Raw genomic sequence first — 16,642 nt, 5'->3', positions numbered from 1 at the left:
TCTCTGTCTCTCCCTGTGTCTCTGCGTGTGTGTGTCTCTCTCTCTGTAACTCCTGGGCCGGCCCCGGCCTCGGGCGGACCCCGAGCGTCCAGCTATGAGGACTCTTCTCGTCTGGGTCCTGTCGGTGTCCCACTCGCTCTGTCAAGGTAAGGAAGCCCCCCCCCCCCCAGGACCCCCTCGGAGGGGTCCGGCTCTGCGGGTGGGGGGCGAGCTCCCCGCAGGCCCGCACCCCTCTCCCCCCCCCCATCCCTCCTCCTCCGGACCCCCAGACCCCCGCAGGCCTGCACCCCCCTCCCCTCCCTCCTCCGGACCCCCAGACCCCTTTCCCGACGCCGTCGGGGGGGTGGGGGGGACCCCCCTTCGCCCCCCAATCCGAGCCGGAATGGTTGGAGGGGGTCCCTGGTCATTTTCCCAAGTTGAGCCCGTCGGGGCCCCGCGCGGGTTGGAGGGACAGAGGGAAGGGGACAGGAGAGGGCGGATTGTGACCTCCCCCTCATCATCCGGAGTTTTTTTTTGGGGGGGGGTGGTCGTCGGAGCATCGAGGACCCCCTCGTCCCCAAAAGAGGGGGGAAGGGGGAGGTAGCCCCGGGCTTCCTCTGCTCAAAAGCTCGAGGCCGGAGTGGTGGTGGGGGGCGAACGCGAGGCTGCGGGAGATGGGGTTGGGGTCTGGGGGCTGCGGAGGTGGGGGCTGCGGAGGTGGGGGCTTGGGGGGGGGGTCCCAGCTCCCGATCCGACCCCCGGGCCGCGGCAGTGGGTGGACAAGCCCCGTCGAGCATGTGGTGGGGGGCGGGGGGACCCTGGCCCCGCCGTCTCCACCCCCCCCCCCAACGATCCCACACCCTCTGAAACTCACAGACCCCCAACAATCCCCCAGGCCCGTACAAAGGCACACACCGGCATAGAGACGCACAACGAGCACCCAGACCCACGCAAAGACACACACCTGGTTCCCGGTGGCTCAGGAGCCGCCACTTCTCCCTACTCCAGATACACACACACACACAATCCCACCGGCACGGTGACATGCACACTGACCTCCAGATACACACCCTGGCACAGAAATGCCCAGGGCCACAATGCCCCACAGTGCTGCACACAGGCAGAAGCCCTGCCACACCGAGACACACACACCGAGACACAGACACATAGGCCGATCCATTAAGGCACAAAAGCACATAACCCAGATTCTCGCATCCGTACACACAGATCCACCTCGAACTCTGCAACTTGGGAGGATGTTTTATTAGCGGGGAGAGTTGGGCCTCTCCAGGGTGTTCTTGCAGGGGGAGAAGGGGCTCCAGAGGACGGTGGAGGGACAGAGGGGGTGACCCACTTTTTGGGCCCGGGCCCTCCGGCTCTTCCCCGGCTCCCGTTGCAACAACAGAGCGGGATCGCGGGCAAAGAGGAGGAGGAGGAGGAGGAGGAGGAGGAGGAGGAGGAAGAGAGGAGGAGGAGGAGGAGGAGCCCTGCGAGCCCGGGAGAAGGGAAGGACCGGCCAGGAGAGCAAAGTTGGGAAGAGGATGGCCTGCCAGGAGGATGGAAGCGGGGGAGGAAAAGGAGTTGGAAAGCCCAGGATGGGGATTTGGGGGGGAGCAGGGGGGTCCTCCCTCCCCTCCCCTCCTCCTTCCTCCCCCCCCCCCCCATGGAGACCCACTGAGCCCCGGGGAGGGGGAAAAAGCTGCGGTTTGCCAACGCGGACCCCATGTGCGTCCGATTGACCGCCACGGAAATGGACAGAGCGGCTCGCTTTTCTCCCCGGGATAGAGAGGGAAGAGGATCCAGATGAGAAGGAAATGAGAGGAGAGGGAGGGGGAGAAGAGAGGAAGAGGAGGGAAAGGGAGAGATGAGGACGGGAGGGAGGATAGAGGTGGGGGGCGGGACGGAAAGTGGGGGGCCGGTGGAGGGAGGTCATCCTGGCCTGGGGGAGGGGTTCGGCCTATTCCGGGGGGTCGCCCCCTTCCCCCTCTCCCCCCAAGCCGGGTCAGAGAGAAGGGGGGGAGGCCAGGGCACCAGGCTCGGAGGTCGGGAAGGGGGAGGAGGGAAGGAGCGAGAAATAAAAATCGCGTTTTAAGACATTTCAATGGTTCTCATCAATCTTCATTTTTCACTAAATAATTTTCCGTATCTTATCTAAATGAAAACCATTATCCTTCCCCCGTTTCAATCAGGCGACGGGGTTTTCAGAGTGATTGCGCTGAAAATTGAAATATTTATTCATTTGCAGGGAGATTTCTCTCTCCCTCTCGACCAACCCCCCCACCCCGCCGCTCCAGTTTCAGAGAGGAGAAATTGAAAGGGAAAGATTAGACCCTAATCGGGACAATGTGAGATGGCAGGCCGACCGCTGCAGAGGTCGGAGGAGGGGAGAGGGGGGATCCCCCCCACCCCCCCCAGACACCCCAAACTCTCCGCTGACGCTCTCCGCCTCGGACCGGGGTTTGCGGCTGGTCCCGGGGCGAGGGAGGATGGGGGGTGCCCGGAGGTATTTAGGGTGTAGGATCTACGACTTGCTATTGTCTTCTCCCGAGCGTTTAGTACGGTGCTCTGCGCCCGGTAGACGCTCAGTGAGTACCACTGATCGATCGATTATCTGCCGAAGTGGGATGCGATTCGTGGCCTGTCATCCGTTGGCCTTCACTTCCTCAGTTTCCCCTCCAGCCCTCCCCCCCAGAGCCTGACACCCCCAACCCTGTTCTGCGGCTGGAGGGGGAGGTGAGACCCCTGTTTTCTCTGCTCCGCTCCCCACCCCACCCCCGGGGGGAGGGAGAAAACTAGGCTGGGGGAGGGGCTGGGGAGGGGGTCAATCCTGACCTGGAAATCCCTGAGGGGATTATTGGGGGGGGGCGCACAATAATAACAATCCTAACGATGGGATGTGTTCAGCGCTCACTACGTGCCAAGCACTGTTCTAAGCGCTGGGGTAGTTGGTAATCAGGGTGAGCCCCCGGCCTTAACCCCCATTTTCCAGATGAGGGAACCGAGGCCCACAGCCGAGAAGCGACTTGCCCAAGGTCACCCAGCAGCCAGGCGGCGGAGGCGGGATTAGAACCCGCGTCCTCTGGGTTTCCACTAAGCCACGCTGCTCCTCTAGAGAGAGGATCGGCCAAGGGGGAAGCGACTTCGATGGCAGCGAGAGAGACTCAAGGCAGACCCGCAGGAGAACTTCCCGGGCTCCAGGGGGGAGACCCCCTCTCCCCGACCCCAGCTTTGAAGAGGGGCCGAAAGAGGCCTTGGGAACCCGGGGGGCCCCCACCCCTTAATTCACTTGCCCTCTCTGCTCTCTCCCACCCAAGACACAGATCTGTCCGGGGTCGGGTCAGATGTTCGGGCGGTGGGACCAAGTGACCTTCAGGGGAGCCTCCCAAGGAGGGGTCGGGGGGGAAGCTGGTGATGGGAGGGGGCGGATTTGCGTTGGGAATCGGGGCTGGCAGGCTCCGGGACTGCTGCAGAATCGTAAAGCGCAAAGGTTGGTGCGGGTTTTTTGCGCGCGGCGGAGCGGGGAGAGAAGGAAGGGCCCGCGGGAGACCCCGGGGCGGGACGGGGGGAGCCCTCAGCGCCCCCAAATCGACCAGCCTCCATCTCCCGCCCCGACCCCAGCTCGCCCCCTCCGCAGAGGAGAGAAGCAGGAGATCCTGGGCTCTTCCCAGTTCCCCTCTCCACTGGGGGGGGCTGGGAAGTGGGGGTTCCCCCATCCCCCTCTAGCATCCTCCCCCCCCCCCCGGAATTCATCCCTTTCCTCTGCCCCCCCGGGGACCAGAAGAGTGGGGAGGGGGGACCACACATGCAGCAGACCCCTGGGGGATCAAAAAAGAGGGTGGCTACTACTAATGATGGTGATGATGGTATTTGTTAAGCGCTTACTCTCTGCCAAGAGCTAGGGTAATAATAATGCTGGTATTTGTTAAGCGCTTACTATGTGCAGAGCCCTGTTCTAAGCGCTGGGGGAGATACAGCGTCATCAGGTTGTCCCACGTGAGGCTCACTGTTAATCCCCATTTGACAGATGAGGGAACTGAGGCCCACAGAAGTGAAGTGACTTGCCCACAGTCGCACAGCTGCCAAGTGGCGGAGCCGGGATTCGAACCCATGCCCTCTGACTCCCAAGCCCGGGGCTCTTTCCACCGAGCCACGCTGCTTCTGGGGGTCCCCCGTGGGGCTCCCAGTCTTCATCCCCAATTTGCAGCTGAGGGAACTGAGGCCCAGAGAAGTGAAGTGACTGGCCCAAAGTCACCCAGCCGTCAAGTGGCAGAGGCGGGATTGGAACCCACCACCTCTGCCTCCCAAGCCCGGGCTCTTTCCCCTAAGCCACCCGGCTTCTCCATCTCGCTCCTTCCCTTCCCCACTCCAGTTTCTCAATCCTGTTTCCCTGCCCCGAGGGGGCGGACGGTGCCTGGCACAAAGGAAGCGCTTAACAAATACCATCATTATGATTAGGATTATGATTATTTTCCCCTCCCTCGCCTGCTGTCACCCCACGCCCTCTTCCTGTGCCTAGCTCGGGAACCCTTCCCCCCATCGATCATTCCATTAACAGTATTTATTGATCGCTTCCCGTGTGCACAGCACTAAACAGTTGGGAGAACCCATTCAAAAGAGCTGGTAGACAAGTTCCCTGCCCTCAATCAGTAGTATTTATTATTATTAATAATAATAATGGTGTCTGTTAAGCGCTTACTATGTACCAGGCACTGTTCTAAGCCCTGGGGTGGACCCAAGCGAATTGGGGCAGTCACAGTCCCTGTCCCACGAGGAGCTCACAGTCTCCATCCCCATTTTACAGATGAGGTCACTGAGGCACGGAGAAGAGAAGTGATTTATTGAGCGCTTCCTGGGTGCAGAGCACCGGGCTAAGCGCTCGGAAGAGTCCAACGCACCAGAGTTGGTGGACATGTTCCCTGCCCTTCTGCCTTCCAGCCCCACAGCCCGGGAGGGCGAGAGAGTGAGAGATGATGATGATGATGATGGTATTGGTTAAGCGCTTACAGTGTGCCAAGCACTGTTCTAAGCGCTAGGGTAGATACAAGGGAATCAGTTTGTCCCACGTGGGGGTCCCAGTCTTCATCCCCATTTTACAGAAGAGGGAACTGAGGCACAGAGAAGCGAAGTGTCTTGCCCAAAGCCACACAGTTGATAAGCGACAGAGGCAGAATTAGAACCCACGACTTCTGACTCTCAAGTCGGTGCTCTTGCCACTGAGCCACGAGAGAGAGCGAGAGTGTCCCAGCAGGGGAATGACCGCCTTGGGTCCGGGTGACTTTTTCCTCTGCCGGGTGTCTTTTTGGGGTCCCTTAGGGAAACCCTTTATCATCCCTTGCCAACCCAAGTCTCAGCTCCACCCTCTCACCCCTCCCATCTAATCCCAGCTCCGCCACTTGTCTGCTGTGTGACCTCGGGCAAGTCCTTTCACTTCTCTGTGCCTCAGTTCCCTCGAAATGGGGATCGACACCGTAAGCCCCGAGTGGGACAGGGACTGTGCCCAACCAGATTTGCTTGGCTCCACCCTAGCTCTCGGTACAGTCCCTGGCGCACAGTAAAGCGCTTAAAAAATTCCACAATTATTATTATATCTAGTGGACTCAGTTTCCCCTCCACCATTCCTCCCACCTCCTAATCCCAGCATTTCTCTTCCCCCTCCAAGCCATCAGGTCAGAACAATTCACTAAGCGCTTTGAGACCCGAAAGTGATAACTAGTCAGACACCCCCCCGGGGTGGGGGTGGGGGGTCCCAGAGACATCCCCCCGCCTACACACTCCCTCTCCAATTAATTTATCCTATGACTTTTATTAAATCACCCCCGTCTCCCTGAACCTCAGACTCCAGCCCATTTAATAAATTGTGATCGTATTGAAATCAACGGAGCTGTGAGCCTCCGCCCTTCCGGGGGGAGCCGCGGGGGGATTAAGGGTCTTAAATCCAGGGGCGGGAATGCTCTGTTTCCGTACGTGTGCGTGTTCAATTCTCTTTAATTCCCCTTGGGGCTTAACCAGGGGGTCACGGAGGGAATCTGCCGGGCAGTAACGGTAATAATGATCCCCATTTTCCAGATGAGGAAGCTGAGGCGCGGAAAAGCAAAGTAACTTGCCCAAGGTGACGCGACAGGCGAGCGGCGGAATGGGATTAGAACCCAGGTCCTCTGATTCCCAGGCTCTTTCGGCCAAGCCACCCTACTCCTCGTCGGTGGTGTCGCTCATTCAGTCGTATTTACCGAGCGCTTACTGGGTGCAGAGCACTGGACTGAGGCCTCGTAGGGGGAAGAGCCCGGGCCCGAGGGTCAGAGGGTCACGGGTTCATTCATTCAATCGCATTTATTGAGCGCTTACCGTGTCCTAAACGTTTGGGAAGTGCAGTTCAGCAATAAAGAGAGCCAATCCCTGGCCACGCCGGGTTTACAGTCTAGAAGAGGGATTTCCAATCGGACCCAGGCTGTCCCGGCCCCCCGGCCCGCCGGCCTTCCCGTCCCTCCGTGGGTCCTTCCTTCTGCCTCCTAGAGCGGCATTTGGCCGGGGTGATCACTCGTGGATCATAGCCCCGACTTTCCCCCTAATTGCCTGGCTCCATCTTCAAAGCAAAGCCGTTAGCAGCCCCCCTCACCCCCTTCCTCGTCGCCCTCCTTTTCTTTTTATTATCTCTTAATTAATCACTCTGGCTTTCACACTTAGCAGATAATTACAGTCTCCTGAGCAGGCAGCTTATTTTCATAACCTCCTGCTCCAAGCAGACATTGGAGTGGGGAGGGGGGCTGGAGTGTGTGTATTTTGTTGGGGGGCGGGAGAGGAGAGATGGAGGAGAGGGGAAGGGGCCGCGGGAGAGAGAGAGAGGGAACGGAGGAGGAAGGGGACGCTCTTGGACGCGGGGCGATCGAAGGCCTGAGAGAGGCGGGCCGAGAGGGGACGCCGGGGTCCCCGGACCGGGCCGAGGAAGGCAAAGCTCTGGGGGCGACGGGGGGTCCGCGCCCCATCTCGTAGGCCTGGAGTCTCCGGCCGGACTCTATTTCCTTGGGCTACTTCCCCTCCGTAGGGCCTGGCAAATTCCCAGAATGTTAGACTCAATCAATCCGTCCGTGGTATTTATTGAGCGCTTCTTCCTTCGAGGAGCAGCGTGGCTCAATGGAAAGGTCCTGGGTTCTAATCCCGGCTCGGCCACTTGTCGGCTGGGTGACTGCGGGAGAGTCGCTTCACTTCTCTGTGCTTCAGTGACCTCATCTGTCAAATGGGGATGAAGACCGTGAGCCTCGCGTGGGACAACCCGATTCCCCTGTATCTCTCCCAGCGCTCAGAACAGTGCTCTGCACATGGTAAGCGCTTAACAAATACCAACATTATTATTATTATTACTACCGCTAATAATAATTCATAATGATAATTACGGTATTTGTCAAGCGCTTACTATGTGCCGGACCCTGTCCTGAGCGCTGGGGTGGATGCGAGCAAATCGCAGTCACGTCCCACACAGGGCTCACATTCTTCGGCGGTTAGGACAGGGGTCAGCGCTTAGAACAGAGCTTGGGATGTAGTAAGCGCTTAACAAATGCCATCATCATCATTATTGTTATTCATCTCCATTTTACAGAGGAGGTAACCGAGGCACAGAGAAGTGAAGTGACTTGCTCAAGGTCACACAGCAGACAAGTGGCAGAGCCGGGACCTTCTGATTCCCGGGCCCGGGCTCTCCCCACCACACCGTGCTGCTACTACTAATAACTGTGGTATCTGTTAAGCGCTTACTACGTGCCAGGCACTGTGCTAAGCGCTGGGGTGGATATAAGCAAAGGGGGTTGGACACAATCCCTGCCCCCGTTGGGGCTCACCGTCTTAATCGGCACCTGGGCGGAGGTTCCGGAGGTGGGGCTTCTGGGAACTGGTGGAAGAATAGTCATAATAAACGTGGTATTTGTTGAGCGCTTACTCTGTGCCAAGCACTGCACTAAGCGCTGAGGGCGATATGAGAGCCCCGGGTCCGACACGGACCCTTTTCCACGCGGGACTCACCCTCGGAGCAAGGGGAGGGGACAGGTATTGAATCCCCAATTTTCAGATGAAGAAACCGAGGACCCGTTTCACTCAACTTCTCTGGGCCTTTCATTCATTCATTCGGTGGCATTTATTTAGTGCTTACTGTGGGCAGAGCACTGTACTGAACTCTTGGGAGAGCACTATCTAACAATCAGCAGACACATTCCCCGTCCACAACGAGCTTACAGTCTAGAGGGCCTCGGTTCCCTCGTCCGGAAAATGGGAATTAAGAGTGTGAACCCCACGTGTGTCCAAGCTGGTGAGCTTGGATCTGCCTGGCCTGGCACAGAGTGAGCGTTTAACAAATGCCATTAAAAGACCAAAAAGTGAGGTATCCTGTCCGAGGCGATACAACAGGTTGGTTGGCAGAGGCGGGATTAGAACCCAGAACCTCTGACTCCAGGCCCGTGCGCTTTCCCGTGGGCCGCACTGCTTCTCTCGCGTCCTTTATGACAGCACCGAGGGCGACCCCTCCGCACTCGAGGAAAGTGCAAAGAGGGCACTCCCCCCCAGCCCCATACCCTCCCAGCGCCGAGCGTAGTGCTCGGCACACCGTAAGCGCTTCATAAATACCCTCCCCCTCTAGGCTGCAAGCCTGTTCCGGTCAGGGAAAGTGCTGCTAATTCTCTCTTCTCCCAAGCGCTTAGTCCAGCGGTCTGCACACGGTAAGCGCTCGATAAATACGACCGGATGAACGAACGGGTGACCGGGTGATCTCTGGGGCGAGCCAGCCGAGGTCAGGGGCCTCGCTGCCCGGCCCCCTCCTCCGCCCAGCTCGATTCTCCCGCCTCGATTCCCCCCTCGACCTCTTCCCGACCCTCTGCTCCGGTTGCCCCGCTCTGTCCCAGCCGTGCAGCTTCGATCCCCCCCCCCCCGCCCCCCGGTCCCTCCCCCAACGCCCAGTCCACCTCCCAATAATAATAATGTCGGTATTTGTTAAGCGCCTACTATGTGCGGAGCACTGTTCTAAGCGCTGGGGGAGATACAGGATCATCGGGTCGTCCCACGTGAGGCTCCCGGTCTTCATCCCCATTTTCCAGAGGAGGTCACTGAGGCCCAGAGAAGTGAAGTGACTCGCCCGCAGTCACCCAGCTGCCCAGTGGCAGAGGCCGGGAATCGAACCCACGACCTCCGACTCCCAAGCCCGGGCTCTTTCCACTGAGTCGCGCTGCTTCTGTTGAGCCCGGGGTCTCTCCGCACACGGGTGGGTCTCGGGTGAGGGTGGTCCGCCTGGAGACCGCTCCATCCGTCCCTTGGTTCGGTCGCATTTACCGAGAGCCGACTGTGTGCCAAGCACCGCACTTGGGCGAGGCCGGCTGACCCCCCGCCGCAAGCCCTCTTAATAATAAAGATGGCATTTGGTAAGCGCTTACTACGTGCCAAGCACCGTTCTAGATACAAGGTCAGCAGGTTATCCCACGCGGGGCGCGCAGTCTTCATCCCCCTTTTACAGACGAGGCAACTGAGGCACAGGGAAGTGAAGTGACTTGCCCAAAGTCACACAGCCGACAAACGGCGGAGCCGGAACTAGTCGGAATTTCGGTGCCGAGAGCCGGGGAAGGAGGAACGGGATGGGCCGTGAAAAGTGACAGGAAGCTTTTTTTTAAAAAAATGGGATTTGTTAAGCGCTTACTATGCGCCGGGCACTGTCCGGGGGAGAGCCGAGCTCATCAGGTTGGACACGGTCTCCGTCCCAGTTGGGGCTCGCAGTCGTCACCCCCATTTTACAGACGAGGGAACTGAGGCGCAGAAGAGCGAAGTGACTCGCCTGAGGTCACACGGCGGGCGAGTGAAGCACTGGGGCCTACTGGATGAAGTCCGGGCCTGGGAGTCAGAAGGATCTGGGTTCTAATCCCGCCTCCGCCACTTGTCTGCTGTGACCTGGGGCAAGTGGCTTCGCTTCTCTGGGCCTCAGTTCCCTCATCTGTAAAATGGGGTTCAAGTTTGTGAGCCCTACGTGGGACATGGACTGTATCCGACCTGATTAGCGCGTATGTACCCCAGTGCTTAGAAGAGTGTCTCGCACGGAGTAAGCGCTTATCATACACCGTTATCATTATTATTAACGAGCATTTACTATGTGTCAAGATAGAAGACACGAGATAATCGGGTCCCGCCTGAGACTCCTAGGCTAAGTAGGAGAGAGGACGGGGATTGAAACCCCATTCCGCACATGGGGAAACTGGGGCCCGGAGAAGCGAAATGACTGGCCCGAGATGACGCAGCGGACCGGCGACGGAGCCGGGATTAGAACCCAGATCCTCTGACTCCCAGGCCCGGGCTCTCTCCACCGGGCCACGTTTTCGCATCCATCCCGTCTCCCCCGGGCCAGTGCTGGCCGTGATCGATGGGTCGATCCGCCGGGGGTATTTATTGAGTGCCGAAGGTCAGTGTCAGCCGATCAATCCTATTTATTGTGCGCGGAGCCGCAAAATCCCATTTATTGAGCACTTAATGTGCACAGAGCAGCAGACTAAGCCCTTGGGAGAGCCCAGCGCAACGATGTAACAGACCCATTGCCCGTCCACCGCGAGGTTACAGTCTAGAGGGGGAGGCGGACATGAACAGAGGGGGGATGAATAAAGAGAACAAGTCGGGGCGACGCAGAAGGGAGCGGGAGAAGAGGAAAGGGGGGCTCAGTCCGGGAAGGCCTCTTGGAGGAGGTGGGCCTTCAGTAAGGTTTCAAAGGGGAGGAGAGGGATGTCCTGTTGGATAGGAGGAGGGCCAGAGCACTGCGCGAAGCACTCCGGCACAGCCCTGCCTGTGATCAGGAGGGGAAGAGGGAGGAGCGGAGGCCGTCCTCCCCGAACCCTCTGACTCTGCCCTCCGATACGAGAGAGGGACGGTCACTGGGGAGGGTTGGGATCCTGGCCAGCTCGGGTCAAGGTTGTCCCCGCCGAGAGGCCGGGAGGAGCCGGGCCTTCCCGGGTCCTCTCCAGCCCCGGAGCCTCTGGCGGGAGGGAGGGGGACGGGGCCGGCTCCCATAATCAATATCGACCCATTGATTGATTCATCTTCCGACCCCTCCCTCCCCCCCAGCGTCGGCCAGAGCTCCGCCCCCAGCCCCCCGACTCATCGCCCCCCCCCAGGCCCCCCAACCCCAGACCCCCGGCAACCGCCTCTCCCCAAGCAAGGTTTAACGTGTAAGGGGGGGGGGGGTCTCAGTGACCTCATCTGTAAAATGGGGACGAAGACTGTGAGCCTCATGTGCGACAGGGACGGAGTCCGACCCGATTAATAATAACGGTGGTATTCGTTAGGCGCTTACTATGTGCAGAGCACTGTCCTAAGCGCTGGGGGGATACAGGGTGATCGGGTCGTCCCACGCGGGGCTCACAGTTTTCATCCCCATTTACAGATGAGGTAACTGAGGCACAAAGACAGTCACACAGCTGGCAAGCGGCGGAACCGGGATTAGAACCCACGACCTCTGACTCCCAAGCCCGCGCTCTTTCCACTGAGCCGCGCTGCCTCCGTGTTTAGAACAGTGCTCGACACGTAGTACGGTGCTCTGCACTTAGTAAGCGCTCAATAAATACCACTGAATGAACGTAGTAAGTGCTTAACACATGCCATCGTTATCATCATTATCGTTATTACTAATAACCAGCTCAATTTGCGTGCGGGTGCCTCACCAATTTGTGTTTTTGTTGGGCGGGGGCGGAATCGACAGCTTGCGTTTGCGGTTGCCACTTTTGCGGTTGCCGCCTCAGCTTGTGTGTTCGTGTGTGCCTGACCCGGGTGAGTGTATGTGGTTGGATGGCTCGGACGCGTGTGTCTTGGCTTCGTGTGTGTTTGTGTGTGACTGGCTCGTGTTTTCGGTCGCCTCTTCAGCTTGTGTGTTTGCGTGGCCTGGGTGGGTGTTTGCGTGTTGCTTGAGGGCTTAGGTGTGTGAGTCCTGGCTTTGTGTGCGCGTGAGTGTGTACGTGGGACTGGCTTGTGTTTGTGCGTTTGTGTGTCACTGGCCCGATGTGATGTTCGTTGGCTTGATGGCTTGAATATGTATGTCTTGGAAGTATGTTTGAGTGCGATTGTGCGTGTGACCGGCTTGTGTCCCTACACGCCTCTTCGGCCCGTGTATACCTGTGTCACGGCCTTGTGTGGGTGTCCGGATGCGTCTCACTGACTTGGGCGGGTGTCTCGACGGTGTGTGCGTGTGTGTGCATTTGTGTGTGTGTGAGATTGTGTCTCCCTGACTTTTGGCTGTGTTCATCTGGCTCCTGTGTCCACGTACGCCTCGCCCCACTCCGTGAGCGTGTGCGTCCCGCTGACTTGAACGTGTACGTGTCTGGCTAGCGTGTCCACGTATGTCTTGCCTGACGTGTGTGTGTGTGTTTGTCCTCGCGTGTGTTCGGGTGCCGATTCTCCCCGGAGAATCACCCTGAATTTTAATTCTGAGCCCAACCTGGCAACGAGGGGCGCGCCGGGCTACTTGACCTAGGGCGTTGGGGGGCAACGAGGATCCGTTTATTTACCCGGCCCCCGCATCGTCGGCCGGCTTAGGACCCCCAGGCGTCCCTCCCCCCGTCACCCCCCGCCGCCCCTCCTGGCAGTGCCCGCCGCCTCCTCCCCCCTGGCAAGGACCAGCCACACGGCATGATGGAATGACATCATCGACAACATTCCCAGCGAATCCGTGCAAACCCAGAGCCCTTCTCCGCTGGGTGGGAGCCCTGGCCACCCCCCTCCCCTCGCCCCAGAACAACTGCGTGGCCCCCCTGGGACCCCGGGGAGACGGACCCCCCTTGCAGGCCCTGGACCGTGGAGGGGGGAGTAGAGATGGAGGAAGGCCCGGAGCGGAAAAGAAAAATACCGGAGGGAAAAGCCGGCTCCTGACCTTTCGTTCAGTCGTTCGGCCGTATCTGTCGCGCGTGTGCCGAGCGCTCTGCTGGGCGCTCGGGAGAGTACGATGCGGTGCCTGGCACGTAGTGAGCGTTTAACCCACACCATCGTTATTAACCATCCGCCGGACACATTCTCTGCCCACAGCGAGCTTGACTCGTTGGTACTGGACGGAAGCCGCGCGTCCGAAAGCCGCGAGGTCTGTGGAAAGAGCCCGGGGCTGGCAATCAGAGGACGCGGCTTCTACTCCTGGCTCAGCCACCCGTCCGCTGGGTGACCTTGGGCAAGTCACTTCACCTTTGTGGGCCTCAGTTTGCTCCTCTGGAAAATGGGGATTCGGTCCCTGTCGTCCCCCCCGCTCAGGCTGTGAGCCCTGTGTGAGAAAGGGACTGTGTCTGATTTGACTGTATTTACCCCAAGGCTTGGTAGAGTGCTTGGCAGAGCGCTTAATAAATACCACCGTTATTATAATAATGTTGGTATTTGTTAAGCGCTTGCTAGGTGCCGAGCACCGTTCTAAGCGCTGGGGGAGATACGGGGTGATCGGGTTGTCCCACGTGGGGCTCACACGCTTTTAATCCCCGTTTTACAGATGAGGGAACGGAGGCCCAGAGAAGTGAAGCGACTCGCCCACAGTCACACAGCTGACGAGGGGCAGAGCCGGGAGTCGAACTCATGACCTCTGACTCCGAAGCCCAGGCTCTTTCCACTGAGCCAGTAGACCGTCTATAATGGTCTATAATGGCCTGGCGTCTCTCCGGAGCTAATGAAGCGGGAGGAGCGAGGTGGTCACAAGGGAGGAGGAGGAGAGAAGGAGCACGGCCTAGTGGAGAGAGCACGAGCCTGGAGTTAGAGGGTCCGGGTTCTAATTCCGGCTCCGCCACTTATCTGCAGCGTGACCTTGGGCGAGTCACTTCTCTGTGCTTCGGTTTCCTCACCTGTAAAATGGGGATTAAGACCGTGACGGGGACGGTGGCCAATCCAATTATCTTGCATCTACCCCAGGGTTTAGTCTAGTGGCTGGCGCATAGTGAGCGCTTAAGAAATACCTTAAAAAACAAAAGACAGAATCAGTTCTGCCAAGCAGAGAGATAGCTGAGGCAGGGAGAGGGGAAGGGCGGTGGGATGGGCGGTGGGGGAGGAAAGCAAAAGGGAGGATTTCTGAGCCCTCTGCCTTGATTCACTCATTCATTCCTTGGTATTTACCGAGCGCTTACTGTGCGCAGAGCACTTACTAAGCGCTTGGGAGAGTACGATACGTCAATCAACAGACACATTCCCTGCCCACGGCGAGCTTACAGTCTAGAGCGGGCGACACCGACATTAATATAAATAAATAAATTACAGCATGTACCTTCCCTCTCAAGCAGGACGGTGTAGTCGAAGCAGGATGGCGTAGTCGAAGCAGCGTGGTGTAGCGGCTAGAGCCGGGGCCCGGGAGTCAGAAGGTCGTGGTTTCTCACCCCGGCTCTGCTGCTCGTCTGCTGCGTGACCTTGGGCAAGTCGCTTCACTTCTCTGGGCCTCAGTTCCCTCATCTGTCAAGTAGTGGGGATGGAGACTTTGAGCCCCACATGAGACCGGGATTGTGTCCAACCCGATTTGTTCATATCCACCCCAGCGCTTAGAACAGCGCCTGGTACATTGTAAGCACTTAACGAATACTGTAATCATTATTATTACTACTAATGATAATTTCCCAGGCTCTCCTCACCACCGTAGATCTCCAAGTACCTAAATGGACAGGTCAGGGGTGAGGGAAATGGGAGGTTTGATTTGCCTGATGGGAAAACTGAGGCACGGAGAGGGTGGAATGTCACTGGAAGATGCTGGAGACCGAAGACCACATGGTCTAGAGACAGGGACCCCCCACCCCCCACCCCCCATCTCACACACACACACACCTCTCTCTATCAGGTCTGCTGCCGCTACCATGGCAACCGGGGGGATTAAGGCCCACGTGGAGACCCACAGGAACTAGGAGGGGGTGGGGGGGGGCTAGTGGGGTGAGGAGAGAGGTGGGGATGGGGGCTGGGATAGGGCAGAGGCCTCGGGATTCCACCCTCCAGGGGGACAGGAGGCAGGAGGCGAAGGGGGACCCCCGGGGACAGAGAGGGGAGAAGCTGGGGAAGGGAGGAGAGCGGGAAAAGGGGGTGAAAAGCCCTCAACTTTTATTTAAAATCGTAGCGGTCGGGCGCCCAGAGTCGTTCCCATGGCAACTGCAGAGAAGAGGAAGGAGAGAGAGGGAGAAGGGAGAAAGGGGAGAGGAGGGAGAGAGAAGAAAGAGAGAAGGGAGAGAGGAAGGAGAGAGAAGGGGCAGGGAAAGGGCAGAGGAGGAAGGGAGAAGGGGCAGAGGAGGGAGAAAGAAGAGGCGGAGGAGGGAGAGAGAGGGGGAGATGAGGGAGGGAGAAGGGGCAGAGAAGGAAGAGAGAAGGGGCAGAGGAGGGAGAGAGAAGGGGCAGAGGAGGGAGAGAGGAGGGAGAGAGAAGGAGGAGATGGAGAGAGGAGGGTCAGAGGAGGGAGAGAGAAGGGGCAGAGGAGGGAGACAGAAGGGGGAGAGAGAAGGGGGAGATGAAGGAGAGAGGAGGGTCAGAGGAGGGAGAGAGAAGGGAGAGAGAAGGGGAGAGGGAGGAGAGAGAAGAGGCAGAGAAGGGAGAGAGGGAAGGTTCAGTAAGGGGAGTCTGGCCGGGAGAAATGCTTGAAGGGGGAGTACAAAATCGTTTCAGAGATAATGAAGCGGGGAGAGGTAATTAAGCTGGGAGACGGCCTCCCACATTTTCCTCTGGGCCCGGTCTCCCCACGGTCCATCTTCCAGCAACCGCCGCCCGGACCCTCACCCTGTCCCCAATCTCTGCCCTCCCCCAACCTCATCCCTCTGACCTTTCTACCTTGGCCAGCCCCGACCCCCGTGGCTGAGGACCGCAGGGAGATGGGGATAGGGGCTGGATGGCTTGAAGCTTTTTGTGGGCAGGGAGTGTGTCTGTTTATTGTTATACTGTCCTCTCCCGAGCGCTTAGTGCAGTGCTCTGCACCCAGTAAGCGCTCGGTAAATACGATCGGCCGACTGATTAGACTGTAAGCTCATCGTGGGCAGGGAAAGTGTCTGTTTATTGTTACACTGTCCTATCCCAAGTGCTCAGCACAGCGCTCTGCCCACGGTAAGCGCTCAATAAATACGACTGACCAAGAGGGGCCGAGGCAGAGGGAGGGATGGGATGACCTCTAACCCAAGGGGTCACCCTTTGCCCAGGCGTTGGGGCTCCCGTTTCCCCGGTTGGGGTGTGAGCGCTGAATCCAAGTGGAACTTACATGGCCTAGTGGCTAGAGCCCGGACCGGGGAGTCAGAGGACCTGGGTTCTAATCCTAGCTCTGCCACTCGTCTGCTCCGTAACCTCAGACTTCACTGCTCTGGGCCTCAGTTTCCTCATCTGTAACATGGGGATTAAGACTGTGAGCCCCACGTGGGACAGGGACTGTGCCCAACCAATTTACTCGTATTAAGTACGGTGTCTCTGTCTCTGACTCTCTGTTCCTGCATTTCTGGCCTCTCTCTCCCTCTCTCGTTGCTCTGTCCCTTCTCCGTCTTTCTGTTTCATTTCCTCTAGCTCTGTTCCCTCCACGCCCCCTCCCCTCCGGTCCCCCCACCCCCGCCCCCCTCCGGGTTCCTGTGTTTCCTCTTTCCCTTTTCACATTTTCAAGGTCCTTTTCCTCCTCTTTCCCAGTCCAAGGTCTCTCCCTCTCCCTCTCTCTCTCCAGGCCCCTCTGTCTCTTCCCCTCCTCAAGCCTCTC

The 16,642-nt window shown here is 58.5% G+C and overlaps 1 protein-coding gene across 1 annotated transcript in view; it reads left to right on the top strand.

Annotated features, from left to right (window-relative positions):
• KIRREL1 (kirre like nephrin family adhesion molecule 1) overlaps positions 1-16,642 on the top strand; it is a 52,290-nt gene continuing 35,648 nt past the window's right edge. The window contains exon 1 of the mRNA XM_039910878.1: positions 1-146. Within this exon, the coding sequence (XP_039766812.1) occupies positions 95-146 (52 nt within the window). The 5' untranslated portion in view covers positions 1-94. The remainder of the gene's footprint in view (positions 147-16,642) is intronic.

The sequence above is a fragment of the Ornithorhynchus anatinus genome, chromosome X5 (assembly GCF_004115215.2).
Source record: "Ornithorhynchus anatinus isolate Pmale09 chromosome X5, mOrnAna1.pri.v4, whole genome shotgun sequence".
NCBI lineage: Eukaryota > Metazoa > Chordata > Mammalia > Monotremata > Ornithorhynchidae > Ornithorhynchus > Ornithorhynchus anatinus.
This window is presented reverse-complemented; position numbering and strand designations above follow the sequence as displayed.